General features: G+C 32.7%; 1 protein-coding gene across 1 annotated transcript; it reads left to right on the top strand.

Annotated features, from left to right (window-relative positions):
* The first annotated feature begins 1,006 nt into the window (after window positions 1-1,006).
* Window positions 1,007-1,510, top strand: LOC124541353 (protein GVQW3-like). Its single transcript, XM_047119207.1, has one exon. It carries the CDS (start codon window positions 1,007-1,009, stop codon window positions 1,508-1,510), a length of 504 nt encoding a protein of 167 aa, XP_046975163.1.
* Window positions 1,511-16,708: the final 15,198 nt, after the last annotated feature.

The following is a 16,708-nucleotide window of genomic DNA, read 5'->3' as shown; positions in this document are numbered from 1 at the left end:
AACTAGTGACTTTACTTTGTGCAAGCCCTGGGTAGCTACACTTCCGCTAAACAACAGTACGCAGTATTGTTGTGTTCCGGTTTGAAGGGTGAGTGAGCCAGTGTAACTACAGGCACAAGGGACATAGCATCTTAGTTCCCAAGGTTGGTGGCGCATTGACGATGTAAGGAATAGTTAATATTTCTTACAGCAGCATTGTCTATGGGTGATGGTGACCACTTACCATCAGGTGGCCCATATCGTCGACAACCTATTCCATAAAAAAAATATATTTCCATTATATATTACTTTTACAGTGCTGATAACAGCGTCGTCTATTTTCAAAACGCCATGTTTTTGCAAATCCACAGTGAACATTACAACACAGATAACAACAACACAAATTAATCAAGCTCTCCAATGACATCGCGACAATTTGCTGTCAAATGCTTTTTTTTTTATTTGGCTTTTGTCCTTTTGTGACTGAAATAGAGTATAGAGCCAATCAAATCAATAATAAAATTGCAGACGCACACAATTTTGAGCTAGATTACATTCCTAAACATGAGTAGACGGCATAATATAATAAGATTATTAGCGAAAATATATTATGTAAACATATTTTTAATCTAAAATTATATAATAGATAATAAAAACATACGATTAAAATTGAGCACAGATAAAATTGTTTATTTTTTTATTGAATTGAGGGCGACTATCATGATATATGTCTTTCATACTGATCGTGATGTACGAGGTTTGTTCAAAAGAAAAGGTGAATTTTGAAATTTCGCGGGCTGTATGTATTCGATCGTCGATTTTTTCTTTTTGTTATGTTGGTACATATATGGTTCTCAAATGTCGATATTATCAGCCATTTTGAATTTGTAGTTTTTTTTTTTGACAAGTGAAAAAGAAAAGGCGTTTTTGTATGTTCTTCGATTTTTTATTTTTGAATAAAATGGATCAAAGAATCTGTATTAAATTTTGCGTTAAAAATGGAATAAAGTGTTCCAACGCTTTTAAAATGTTGACTGTGGCATTCGGCGAGTCTACTTTATTTGAAAAAAGTGTTTATAAGTGGTATAACCGCTTTATAAACGGCCGAGAAGATTTTGAAGACGATGAGCGTCCTGGAGTTGCAATCACGTCAACAAGCGAAGAAAACATCGAAGCAGCAAAGAAAATAGTTTTAAAAAATCGTCGAGTCACTATAAGGGAAGTTGCAGAGGATGTTGGCATATCAATTGGCTCATGCCATACAATTTTTTCTGAGGTTTTGGGCATGAAACGTGTAGCAGCGAAGTTTGTTCCGAAATTGCTAAATTTTAAGCAAAAGCAACGACGCATTAGTATCGCTCAGGAGTTGTTGAATGATGTTAACAACGATCCAGATTTGCTCAAAAGGGTCATAACTGGTGACGAAACCTGGGTGTATGGCTATGACGTCGAAACCAAGGCTCAATCATCCGAATGGAAGCGACCAGATGAACCGAGACCAAAAAAACACGTCAAGCTCGATCAAATGTGAAGGTTTTGCTCACTGTTTTCTTCGATTACAATGTCTTCGTACATCATGAGTTCTTGCCAACAGGTCGTACGGTCAATAAAGAGTATTACAAAGAAGTAATGCAACGTTTACGTGAAGCAATACGACTCAAACGATTGGAATTGTGGAAAAACAAATCATGGATTGTGCATCACGATAATGCACCAGCTCACACATCAATGCTTGTTCGTGAATTTTTGGCTGAAAACAACACCATAATCATGCCTCAGCCACCTTATTCACCAGATTTGGCTCCCTGCGACTTCTTTCTATTCGATAATCTAAAGAAAACAATGAAAGGAAAGCGTTTTGCCACTATTAACGAGGTAAAGTCGAAATCGAAGTACGAGCTAATGGCCATACCGAAAATCGCATTTCAGAAGTGCTTCGAAGATTGGAAGAAGCGCTGGTATAAGTGCTGTATATCTGAGGGGGATTACTTTGAAGGGAACAAAATTAATATTGACGAATAAATGAATACTTTTAAAAAAAAATCAAAATTCACCTTTCCTTTTGAACAAACCTCGTATAACAACGATCATTTCGATGTAATGGAATTCCTACCTAGTTGCGTTTTCCAAAATCTGGTATAAAACTTAAAAGGAATGGCTCATACTACGGGAATTAATTATATGCCACAATAGCTGAGTGCCTATGTACTATTTGTTAATATATGTTATTTATTTATCATAGATTTTACGTAGTGATGCTTAAATAGAGTTTGATGTTATTTCTGACCAATTATTTGGACAGTTATTTGGACATCCATGGACAGTCGGGGTAAGAAACGGTTCGTCACCTTAAGATCTATTTTTGTGTGCTCAGTGTGAGCGATAATCTGCTTTACCGATCGAGAATATATGACACTAACAGACATATTTTGACAATTCAGTAGAAGATAACACATCTAATTAAATATAGAATGACTAATTACGCCATTAAAGAGATTTCATGTTGATATAAAACTAGACGTAGTCCTAACATGTTGCACTATTTTGAACCGAGTTATCATAATATGTAAGTTTAATTTTATATGCAGTTGTCAGTTTAGTACTTTGGGTTCAAAAGGCACTAAGAGCTTAAGACTTGATAAAGGAATGAATTTGAAAACTGACGAAGGTTTTCTTACTCTGACTGTACATATTCTTGATACTTTTCAGGTTTTAACATCTTTCCTACCTGTGTTTCAGGTACTATGTTATAAATATATAGTATAGTATAGAGAGTAACCCCAGCCTCCGATACGGTGTTTTCATTTGGTTCTGTATTATTGATTGTATCACAGTGTTGCTGCATATAAAGATATAGCAGGAGCTATTGAATTTATTATATACAATTATTGTTGTAATTAATTGATCAATAATTTGTAAAACTGTAATTAATATTATTTTATATGGCATAGCATTTAATAATGGCATGTAACACTATTTCTTATTTTAAATATGATTGAGCTGTCATTAGAGAACAATTGGGCGATAGCGGGCATTGTAACAAAAGATTGATTAGAGCATCATTGAAAAACGTAATTTTATTTTGAATTACTGAAAATGAGCCGAGATATCTCAGTGGTTAGAACGCATGCTTCTTAACCGATGATTGCGGGTTCAAACCCAGACAAGCATCACAGATCATTAATGTGCTTAATTTGTCTTACTAATTCATCTCGTTCTCGGCGGTGAAGGAAAACATCGTGAGGAAATCTGCATGTGTCTAATTTCATAGAAATTCTGACACATGTGTATTCCACCAACCCGCATTGGAACAGCGTGGTGCAATATATTAATATATTTCAAACCTTCTCCTCAAAGGGAGAGGAGGCCTTAGCCCAGCAGTGGGAAATTTACAGGCTGTTGTTGTTAGTGAACTTCTGAAATTACAATAGCTATGATATTTATTCTACAGATATTTTTACAGAGCTTACTATCAATCCGTGTTGAAAAAGCGTTCGTATATCCATTGCTTGCTCGGTTAAGAATGAACTCCGTGATTTTCATATATAAAGCGCATTGTAAAGCGTACATATGTTTGAAAACACTTTGCCTGCATCGTTCGCCGTGGAACTTTTTAATGATGTCATTTTTCAATGAAAATAACACAATGGGAGACATTTCATCGAAACCAGTGTTGTGCACCGTTGATACTTTGATTATCGACAGTATATCGATAGAATTACCTGGTATAAATAGTATCGATAAAATATTTAATGGTTTAGTTTTTATTTAAGTTATGTTTTTTTAATTTAATCAAAGAAAAAAATATTGACAGCAGCAACAGTGTTGCCAAAATTGGTTCAATAAATGCACAGGCCTTATTAATTTTAAACAATTTATTGGCGTAAATTTAATGTAACTTATTTGAATATAGTGTCGTTATGGGAAAGTAATAGTAATGAAACTAGCTATAACGGATTTGAATCGCGTATATTAATTATTTTTAACATCCCGACGTTTCGAGCACTTTACAGCGTTCGTGGTCACGGGTAGACTACCCGTGTACCCTACTACTAATATACGCGATTCAAATCCGTTATAGCTAGTTTTATTTCAATGTGTAGTCGAAAATTTAAGACAATATTAAAGTGATAGTATCTAAAAATGCACACTCGTTATCGATATTAAAAAAAAAAACCATCGAAAATGTCGATAGACTTTAAGAGCGGATGTTTTCCAATACTATCGATAATATCGGTTTTACTTCTCATACTATCGACATCGATACTATTTATATACAACACTATCGAAGAAATTGCATCGTCATCTGCGATATAATACGTGTTTATTTCTATTTTAATACGATTTGGTAACTTTAAGTACATCAACCTTTAAAAACGGAAGAGCTTCCGAAATTAAAATAACCGATACAATTACAAAACATTATATAGAACACAATATATAGAAGACATATATATATATATATATATATTACATATAGCAACACCGGATATATAAGGACGACGGTTGACGAGAATGGTCCATCCGTCATTTGACATGGTGGTAGGGCTTTGTGCAAGCCCATCTGGGTAGGTACCACCCACTCATCAGGTATTCTACCGCCAAATAACAGTACGCAGTATTCTTGTGTTCCGGTCTGAAGGGTGAGTGAGCCAGTGTAACTACAGGCACAAGGGACATAGCATCTTAGTTCCCAAGGTTGGTGGCGCATTGACGATGTAAAGAATGGTTAATATTTCTGACAGCGTCATTGTCTATGGGTGATGAACACTTACCAACAGGTGGCCCATATGCTCGTCCGCCAACCTATAACATAAAAGCGCTTAGCTGTCAGAATATTTAGCGATTTGCCTGTCATAGAATGAACCTGTTAGCCGCCATTGAAATATTTAAAACATATCATTTCGTAATTCTATTTCTAACAATATATATATATAGGAGGAACAGGGACGCTATTGGCCATTAAATCAAATCAAATCAAAATTAACTTTATTCGAGTAGGCTTTACAAGCACATTTGAATCGTCATTTAACAACTATATCAAGCGAAGCTAACACCGGTTCCGAAAGTAAAATCCACCGAGAATAACCGGCAAGAAACTCATTAGTCACTATTCAACATTTAATAATACAGTCATGTTAGTTAAATACTATTCAAAATCAAAATCAAAATCAAAGTATACTTTATTCAAGTGGGCTTTTACAAGCACTTTTGAATCGTCATTTAACAATTGAGTGAGTGTAGAATCTACTTTCCGAACCGGTGGTACCGGTTCGGAAAGTAGATTCTACCGAGAAGAACCGGCAAGAAACTCAGTAGTTACTCTTTTTCAACATTTAAAAAAATACAGTCATGTTAGTTAATTTTTAAGTTAATACAATTATTAAATTAATATATCCTGCCTGGAAGTCAACAGGTATTCATTCCACGCTTTTTTATCATCTACAAAATCTTGTATCGAATAATACGCCTTTTTCACCAATGTATTTTTTATAAACGTTTTGAATTTACGAGACGGCAAAGTTAAAAATGTCTGTGGAATTTTATTATAGAAATGGATACCTTGCCCCAAGAAAGATTTATTGACTTTGCGGAGTCGGAAACTTATTATATTATATGGATGTTATATATACTACCTGGAAATCGACAAGTATTAGCTCCACGCTTTTTATTATCTGTATAGGATTATAGATAAATATTAAAGTATATTTTAAATTTGAATTGGATTTATGAAAAAAAAATCTGCGGAATTTTAGTACATAAAGGGATACCTTGCCCCAAGGAGGATTTGTTGACTTTGCGGAGTCGGAAACTTGGCGTTACAAGCTTATCCTTACTCCTAGTGCACATACAATGATTATCACTGATTTTATCAAAGTGATCAATGTTACTGTGAATATACATAATATTGTTGTAAATATATTCTGATGCTACAGTGAGTATTCCTGCTTTGTTAAAACATCCCGAAGAGAGTCTCTAGCTCCAAGATTATAAATAGACCGGATTGCTCTCATTTGTAAAATAAAAACAAATTGAATATCTGTAGCGTTACACCAAATTAATATGCCATATGACGTAATACTATGAAAAAAAATATATAATCGACGAGCGTTATCAAGATTTGACTAAGACTGCTACGCTATGCTAATTTAAGACCTCATAGTACAACACATTGAAGATTTTCACCCCCTTAGGGTAGAACACCTATCCAGAAACACTATCTACTAATTATTAATCTGTAGCCCAAAAATAAACTGTCATGTTTGTAACTTAAAAAATGATGGACTTTCATACAAATACTCCATACGTCGTTATATATATATATATATATATATATATAAGAAGAGCTTCCGAAATTAAAATAACCGATACAATTACAAAACATTATATAGAACACAATATATAGAAGACATATATATATATATATATATATATATATATATATATATATATATATATATATATATATATATATAAAATGAAGTCACAAACACCCAGACCCGAGACGACATAGAAAACTAATGAATTTTTCAACATCGAACCCTAGACCTCGGAGTGACGTGCTCATGAAAACCGGTATTCTCTAACCTCTATTTGACCATGGAGTCACCATATATAGATATACATATATAGATTACGTTAATTTATATCGAAAGCTCAGTTTGCGTAAACCGCGAGCCTCGGGTGTACGCGCTGTGAATCTGACGTAGTATTGTTTACGTCACCCTGCGTGCATTAGGAAAGGTCAAAATAAAAATGTCCGCCATGTATACACAAATCAAAATATCCTTATACGACTTAGATATATAGGTTTCAAATTTAAATATGTCCTTCATTGAGGTTCAAATTTGTTTATTTATATATTTTAAAAGACACATTATTTATTTATTTATAGTCAACATCATACACAAAAACTTACAACTATGTTACATAAGACCATTATAAAACAATTTCATATATCTAATATATTAAAGTCATAATTTGCTTAAAAATATATATTGAATAAACAAAATGTAAATAAAACGTTACAAAAGACAAATTAAAATTACAAAAAAACACATGTGAAGGTATATTAGCAGTATATAGTACGACACAACTTAGATGTAGCATCGGCAAATTCAATAAAGCCTATCACTGCCGATTTACATAGGCAATAGAAACAGTTCCCTATCGCACCATTCGACGCTATTCGTCGCTATAGATTCACGCGTCAGAGAAAGCAAGTGCATGTAAATCGACGTCAAATTAACGAATATATTACGTCATATGATATTACACGTTATTACGTTTGTGTAAAGATCAAATTCGCATAAGAAATAAATATTTATAATTTGGGAGAGCGTACTCAGTTCGGGTGTGATCGGTTTTACGAATTTAGCCGATGCTATATTTAAGTTGTGTCGTACTATATATTTAAATAAATACACGAGGTTATTGGCAATGCGACGTATTCCCGTTAGGTAATGACTAATTGCGACAATTTTAATACCAATATGCATGATGCAAAAGTTAACCAAATTTTTTATAGATCAGAAATATTTTTTTTTTATGGTATAGGTTGGTGGACGTGCTGATGGACCACCTGATGGTAAGTGATCACCATCACCCATAGACACTGACGCTGTAAGAAATATTAACTATTCCTTACATCGTCAATGTGCCATCAACCTTAGGAACTAAGTTGTTATGTCCCTTGTGTCAGCAGTTACACTGGCTCATTCACCCTTCAAACCGGAACACAACAATACTGAGTACTGTTATTTGGCGGTAGAATAACTGATGAGTGGGTGGTACCTACCCAGACGGGCTTGCACAAAGCCCTACCACTAAGTATTATAGGTTTTAATTGATACTTTTTTATACGATGTTTTTTAAATAGGAGCAGTCGTATTACCTTGTATTGCGTGAAGGACAAAATAAATGAAAACATGCTCCATCGAATTTGATCTAAATATTTGCCCAATTCATTTTCACCGTCAACGAAACATCAACGCAGCAGAAGTTCCGTGAATTCGTCGATATAACTAAACCTACCCTCTGCTCCGTTCCTGACATTTAGAAAAATAAATAATTCGAAATTTAAAATTAGGTTTTTCATCAACAATTTCGAAAGCAGCTTTGGACGCTATGGTTGTGCAGAACACTCTCCGGTTTCTTATAACGACGACCTCCATGGTCGAGTGGTGTGTACAACGGTTTTCATGGGTACGCCACTCTGAGGTCCCGTGTTCGATTCCCGGCCGAGTCGATGTAGATTACCATTAGTTTTCTATTTTATCTTGGGTCTGGGTGTTTGTGGTATCGTTACTTCTGATTTCCATAACACAAGTGCTTCAGCTACTTACATTGGGATCAGAGTAATGTATGTGATGTTGTCTCATATTTATTTATTTATAAACACTCTTAAGGGTAAAACCAATAAGACCATATTGAATCCGAGTTAATAGAGACGGGATTTGTATGAAATTTGCGCAATCAAATGTATGAATCAAAGCCTTCATCCACAACGAACATATTATTGTTTTTAGGAACAAAACCTCTAGTATATAAAATCAAAATCAAAATAAAATTTATTCAAGTGGGCTTTTACAAGCACTTTTGAATCGTCATTTAACAATTAAGTGAAGCTACCACCGGTTCGGAAAGTAGATTCCACCGAAAAGAACCGACAAGAAACTCAGTAGTTACTCTATTTCAACATTTAAAAAACACAAAGTCATGTTAGTTAAATACAAATATTTTAAATTAATATACGAGTATCCTGCTTGAAAGTCAACAGGTATTAACTGCAAGTTTTTTTACCATCTGAAAGTGCCATAGCACACACAATACAGCACTGTTTCCCCAAAATCGTGACGAGTTTCCAAAGTCAACCCTTTATTTGGCTCGAGTGGCGTTAATACGCTCCTAATCTATCTAAGCTATGCTTAAATTTGATACAAAGGGTTCTTATCAAAGGGATCAGTAGTTTTAAAAGCATAACTTTAATAAAATATGATAATACTTCCGTGTATTGTTGATGGAAGTAGGAAAAAAGAAAAACAAACTTTATCCTTACGTATTTCATGCGATTTGCATATAACCCAGCTATTTTGTGTAATACTAACAGCTTATGATTAATATATCTTTATTAATAATACATCACTGTTACACTCAACTACTACAGTGAAACTTGATTAAGTGAGACCTGCATAAGTGAGAAACCACCATAACTAGAACTCATGCTGAGGTCCCAACACTTTGGCACTGAATTACCTCTGATAGTGGGACGAGGTAAGCCTCTATACCTGGGATTCGTTCTTTCGATTTATCATCATAGTTACCTCTATAACTGAGACGGCGAGTAAATTTTATTTGCATAAACCTCTGTAACTGAGATAACATTGTTTTTTTACTCATTCTTATTCTACCCACAAATTAATACAGATGTTTATTTGAAAAAATTCCAAAACGAAAGCTACAATCGTTATCATTACGTGAAAAACTGAAGTCTGTTTCGATCCGTTTATGAAAGTGGGAAGACACGAAGTTTGTGCCGAATTTAATGTGACAAAATCTACTCTTTGTAGAATAATTCAGAGTAAACATAAAATTGAATTACAATGTTCTGAAGGACAAGGAAAACTGTATTTTAATTTTACGTCCAAAATGCCGATAAGAGTTTCGTCGACGTTCGAAACGCGATTTTTACGCAAATCCACAGTGAATATCACAGATTAATCAAGCTCTCGATTATATCGCGTCAAATTGATGACAAACTTTGTTTAAATGGCTTTTTCCTGTTACCATATCGGATAGAGTATAGGTATAGTACGACACAACCCAGATGTAGCATCGGCAAAATTCGTAAAACCAATCACATCCGAATTAAGTACGCTCTCCCAAATTATCAACATCTATTTCTCATGTGAATATGATCTTTATACCAACTTAATAACTTGTAATATCATATGACCGAATATATTCGTCAATTTGACGCGTCGATTTACACGCACTCGCTTTCTCGGGTTGAACTGATTCGGGAATCTATAGCGACGAATAGCGTCGAATGGCGCGATAGGGAGCTGTTTCTGTTGGTTGTGTGAATCGGCAGTGATCGGTTTGATTGAATTTGCCGATGCTACATCTAAGTTGCGTCGTACTATAATGACCTCTTATCTGATTTATTTGATGGTGTCTCACTACAGACTATGTAATGACATCACATTTAAAATTCACATGAGTCAGATGACACATAAATTTGTTCATATGACGATATTTTTTCACAATCGCGAATCAAAGGTCAAAATACGTAGAGCCTAATGTTACGTTGATTGATTCAATTTAAATAATAGATATTACAATATTGTATTTAATATTATCAATAACAATCGCAACAAATAAATTATTAATAATAAAATAAATTATTCTGAGTGTTCTAATTGTATATTTTTTTTCAATATAATACTTTAGAGCAGCTGTCGGCTACATGCGGCCCGTAAATGTTTTGTAAAAAAGTTGACAAATTTATTAAACATACAAAAAATAGCATCTCAAATGCAACCTCAGACATCACACTAAAATTTGTGTAATGTCAGTTTCTTATATAGGTCGTTTGTAGTTTTAATTTCTTTATTTTTCTAAGCTCAAACATATAAAAAACAAAACATAATGTAAGTATTATGTGTACGAATTAAAATCTGATTTTGATGCGGTTTTTTAATAGATAGAGTGATTTGAGAGGAAGGTTTTGTATATAATACATGGACAATATAGTAAAGAAACACTGATATTTTTTTTATAATGTGATGTCGTTAATAAACAAATTCTGTAGTATATTTAGTATCTGTATTTTACCCGTGCGAAGTCGGAGTAATTATTAAAACATTTATATAAAACAAAGAATGCACCCATAGGGAGGGATTACAGATAACAAAAAGTGCAACATAATAAATTTTGAATATAGAAAACGAAATCTAAGCTGACAGAAATAGCGCTTTGTCACATCAGCTGTTCGCTCGTCGGTTAACGACCCGGGCGAATACCGAACGCTTACGTCACTGTTACAAGTTCACTATGCCAGTGGATCGTAATAAACATTGATTCGAGTTGATATCGCCGTTTTGTTAATCGATTTTTATATTCGGACTTGACCTACACTATTTAGTTAGCGTTAAAGAGTAACCCCAGCCTCAGATACGGTGTTGTCATGTTTGTATTATTTATTGTATCACAGTGTTGCTGCATATAAAGATATAGCAGGGGCTTTGATATTCTAATAAACAGATATGTTATATCCATACTAAACAACAGAAAAAAGTGTGCCGCGCCGGGGACCGTTTATTTTACATTTCGTTACAAGTAAAAAGGATAGCTTGATAAAAACAATAAGTAAAAGGGATAACTAGATGTTATAATTACGCAAAACGTATTACTACGTAATTATGATGCATTATAACGTAAAACGACTACAGGCAAACGTCCCAATTAGGACGTTTTCTAGTCTTCACTTTTTGCGCGTTAATGACATATCTGTTTACTAGAACATCATTGGCATAATTAATATTATTTTATATCGCTTTACAGGCATGTAACACTGTTTCTTATTTTGAATATGATTGAGGCTGAAAACAGTAACAATTGTAAAAAAATGTTATTTTGGTACATGATTGAGTAAAAAAAGGCTATTTTAATATTACAAACATACACTCCAATTATTACCATAGATATTGGGATATCGTGATAGAAAGCGAAGATGATTTTGCTCTTTCGACCTTGACGCTTGTGCGTGATCTCACCTTATCAACAATATGTATTTACAAAAAACAGCCTTGCTCGATTCATTTGCATATCTCAGCCGGTTTTTTGTACATAATAACTGAACTAACTATTAATATTATAATAGTTATATCTGTCTATCTGGCTGTTGCTTTTTCACGGCGAAACTATTGATTTATATATATGCTTAGTATATGTATATTACCTGTCTCATCTTCATTCATCATACTGATAATATCCTTAAATAAACAATTAACAAATTTTATACGCAGACATTTTTACCTTACAGCTTCGTAAATTTAAATCGTTTGTAAAAAATACATTGGTAAAAAAGGCATATTATTCGATACATGTTATATGATTAATACCTGTTGACTTCCAGGCAGGATACATTAATTAATATATAATTGTATTTAACTAATATGATTGTATTTTTTAAATTTTGAGCAGAGTAACTACTGAATTTCTTGTCGGTTCTTCTCGGTAGAATCTACTTTCCGAACCGGTGGTAGCTTCACTTAATGTAAAATGACGATTCAAAAGTGCTTGTAAAAGCTGGTAAAAGCCCACTTGAATAAAGTTTATTTTGATTTTGATTTTATAAATATTAGTAATAACTTTCTTTATTCCTGTATTATACAATTACAAGATGAAAATCCGGCTGGGCTCGTGTAAAGTAAATAAGACTAAACATATATAAATATACTTATATATTATATATAATACAATTATCTAATACACAAGCGATGTTACAAAATTCGGAAACATCGCCGATGCTCTTCAACGCCGGGGCGTCCCAGCATCACGCTGAAGGCACTAACATATATAAGACACATTAAAATTAACATATAGTACGACACCACTGAAATATAGCATCGGCAAAATTCGTAAAACCGATCATATCCGAATTAAATACACTCTCCCAAATTATCAATATTCATTTCTTATGCGAATATGATCTTTATACAAACTTAATAACTTGTAATATCATATGACCTAATATATTCGTCAATTTGACACATCGATTTACATGCACTTTACAGATTAAGTAAGAAATCATTAAATAATTAGATTATCATATAAATGTTTACATTATTTATTATATGGTTTAACTAAATATGTAATAATAATAATTACATTGAAGGTATTTTTGAATTGTATTGATACTTTATATTCAATAAGAGGGTACATTGACTTTTCTGTTCATTATTGTGAATCATGTGATTTGTAGTGAGGTTAATATAAGTGAGGGAAGCTCCTAATGCTGGGACACTCTCTTCCGTGGACCAGCGCGGTGTTGACAATTAAGGTACGATATAACTTTGTGTTAAATTATAATTGATATTGATTGTTAAATTATTGATAAAATATATGAACTGTCTATTCTAATTACGAAGATACAAAGTTAGTCTTAAGATAATTAGTTTGGTTGTAATATATTAAATAACATTATATTAGATTTCTACAGATACTATAATGGTTGAATTAATTATGTATTTATATATATAATTGTAATTAACTAATATGATTGTATTTTTAAATGTTGAAAAGAGTAACTACTGAGTTTCTTGCCGGTTCTTCTCGGTAGAATCTACTTTCCGAACCGGTGGTAGCTTACTTAAAGTAGTTGTTAAATGACGATTCAAAGTGCTTGTAAAAGGGTACTTGAATAAAGTATATTATTGATGTTGAAATACATTTTCTTATTCATATCATCTTTTATTGCCTTAAACCTTAAAATATTATGAAATAATAAAGAAATAGATGTTATTTTTCAATTATCCTGACATAATATATTAACAATAATAAAAATATCTAACACACTCGCTGTCTCGGGTTGAACTGATGCGGGAATCTATAGCGACGAATAGCGTCGAGTGGCGCGATAGGGAGCTGTTTCTGTTGGTTGTGAATCGGCAGTGATCGGTTTTATTGAATTTGGCGATGCTACATCTCAGCTGTGTTGTACTATATATTGTTAATATACCTTATTATGTGTTATTTTGTAACGTTTTATTTAGATTGAAAAATATCGTAATGTTGTTTGAACTATTTAGTTTATTATATATTTTTTTAAACGAGTCATGTGTATATCTATTGATTGTAACATATCAAATATATGAATTTGTTTTATAATTGTCTTATGTAACATAGTTGTATGTTTTTGTGTTTGATGTTAAATCTACCTATATGATATCAATGAAGGATATTGATTACTTTTTTACACTTAAAACCTAACGGAGCCCTAAACGCGTGTGAAGTCGTTTGTGAAAAAATGTACAAACAGTAAGTCATACTAATAATGATTGGATGATTTTTACTTTTAGTTATTTTAGTGCACATTTCGATAATAACTATAGAGCGCTTAGTAGAAAGTTTTTACAATAATCGTGATGCAATGCATTGGCCTAGAGTTGGGCAAACATGTTGATCCAACCTGTGACATATTGCCAACATATCGTAACACATTTGACGTTAGTGCTTCAGATTACTTGATTAGCATTTGTTTTCCTCAATACGTCATTAATTTGATTTAAATCGTAGTTATTTATTTTAGTCCATTGAAATGTTACATTTTCTAGAGAACGCGATTTTATTTATGGGACATGTAGGGTCAATACAACCTTAACCCCAAGTTTGTGCTGTTGGCGCCCTTGTCCACCCGCCATCTTGAAAAAAGGGGGTAAAAACATATTTTTAACTGTATCTCCGTAACTATTAATCGTACAGAAAATTTGTAAAGACATTTCGTAGAAAATCGTTGTGACTTCACATATGTCTATTTGACTTTTTACCATAAAGTTAGGATTTAAAAAGTTATAAGCAAAAAAGTAAGAAAAAAATCTTATATTTTTATGTGTTTTTAAACATGTTTCGAATTATGTGTAGGCATTTAGGGGATTACTAATAAAATGAAATTAACTTACTACATATATAATATGATTATGATACATTTATTTATTTAGTTTGACATTTGCCAATGAATAAATTGTAATGTTGGCGAATAACTTTAGCCTCCAACAATCTTACGTCATACGATGTCATAATTAATGATATCACATTATTACATACAATTATTATAATCGAAACTATTTATTTAAATTTATAATAAAGTTATAAAATTATTATTGTAATTAGTTATTTAATAATTTGTCAAACTTCAATTTATACTATGTTATTTGACGATTTAGGACTGGCACAAAAAATATAAATAGTTTTGTTTTAAAAAGATTTACTGTAACGAGAAGTAATTCGATGATTGCAAGTTTTTAGAAATATATGCGTTGGAGAAATATTATCAAACTTGAATTCGTCATACTGAAATTATTAATAAAATTTTAAATCGTAAAGTTAAGCATATTGTTCGAAATTTAAACGTAATATACATTAAAACAATATTATATGTATTGTTGGAATGAACAAGCAGCATCTGCGTCACGTCGCACTGGTGGCCCAGTGTTTAGAACGGGAGCTTAACTGATGATTGCGGGTTCAAACCCAGGCGAGCACCGCTATATGTATAGGTGTAGGAGGCCTTATCTCAGCAGTGGGAAATGTACAGGCTGTTACTTTACTTACTTTACTTTACAGTCGGAAGTCAACAATACTGAGTACTGTTGTGTAGCGGTAGAATATCTGATGATAAATTGCAATTAAAGTATAATAAATAAATCAAAAGTATAAAAAGTCAAGTGTTTTGTGTATTGGTTTGTAATCATAATATGTAATGTACTATGTTTAAATGTAATGTGTAACAGAATATGTAATGTGTTATAAAACAAATCTAAATATCGTAAATTAAAGTGAGCATATCAAGTAATTTTGGACATTTAATAAATGCGTGTTTAAAATTGTTTGTTTTTACATAATAAACAATTTTACAGTCTTTACAGATTATATAAATGTACATACATTTACATCAACAAAAAAGTAATATTGATCTGTTTCCTTTTTGGCACTATGACCTACAGCGTCACCAAAGTCGATTTAAAATTGCCAAGCTGTTGAAGACCACTTAAGGGGTCAGAGTGAATCGTAACATAATGCCGTATTTGACCCCGTTGATGTCAGAATGTGACGCGGCCATATGTATCGTCGATTCATATCAATTAAGGAGCTTCGACAAATCAGTGGGGTCGGTGTAATTACTAATACGTTAATGTTGACGATGAACAGTCTGTAAAGATCGTCTAGGACAGTGTCTCCCAAAGTTTGTTCTACGATGGCCCGGTAATTTTCCCACAGCCCTTTCGTGACCCACTGAATACTTTTAAACCCAAGCTGGTTCCGTTTGTAGGTACAGTAGGTATTATTTTTTAAACAAGGAATGTTGCGACCCGGTATTTTATTTTGATGGCCCGGTACCGGGTCGCGACCCGGCAAATGGGAAACGCTGGTCTAGGATGTGCCAAAGACGCCTAAGGGTCTTATAAGGAAAATCTATATACGTAATTAACGACCCGCCCCAGTTCTGTGCTGATACTGAATATACATGTTAGCTTTTACAAAATAAATAATATGTACTGTACATAAATATGATTATGATTTGACTATTTTTATTAAAATTTGAATAAAATCAGCAACGCGTCAAATAAATTGTAAATGTAAGAAGGGCTAAAGCTTTTAAAAGCATTGTGTGAATAAATTTACTGGCAGTTCGTTTGGGGCTTTGATGGCGAGAATAATTTAAGGTAAGATAATTGTATTAATTGTAATGTTCATTGTATTTAATTAAAATGTAATAATGTTTAAATGTCTTGTGTAAAATAAATATACTGTATGATGTGTATTTTCTGTTTTATTTTAATATAATAATAATAGTAAAACGTTAACATACAAAATCAAAATAAACTTTATTCAAGTGGGTTTTTACAAGCACTTTTGAATTGTCATTTAACAATTAAGTGAAGCTACCACCGGTTCGGAAAGTAGATTGTACCGAGAAGAACCGGCAAGAAACTCAGTAGTTACT

The sequence above is a fragment of the Vanessa cardui genome, chromosome 28, assembly GCF_905220365.1.
Source record: "Vanessa cardui chromosome 28, ilVanCard2.1, whole genome shotgun sequence".
NCBI classification, from domain to species: domain Eukaryota; kingdom Metazoa; phylum Arthropoda; class Insecta; order Lepidoptera; family Nymphalidae; genus Vanessa; species Vanessa cardui.
The sequence above is the reverse complement of the archived record's forward strand: the minus strand, read 5'-3'. Positions and strand labels throughout refer to the sequence as shown.

What these genes read in the sequence shown, in the direction of transcription:
- LOC124541353 (XM_047119207.1), top strand. Translation starts at nt 1,007, where the DNA reads ATGTTGACTGTGGCATTCGGCGAGTCTACTTTATTTGAAAAAAGTGTT.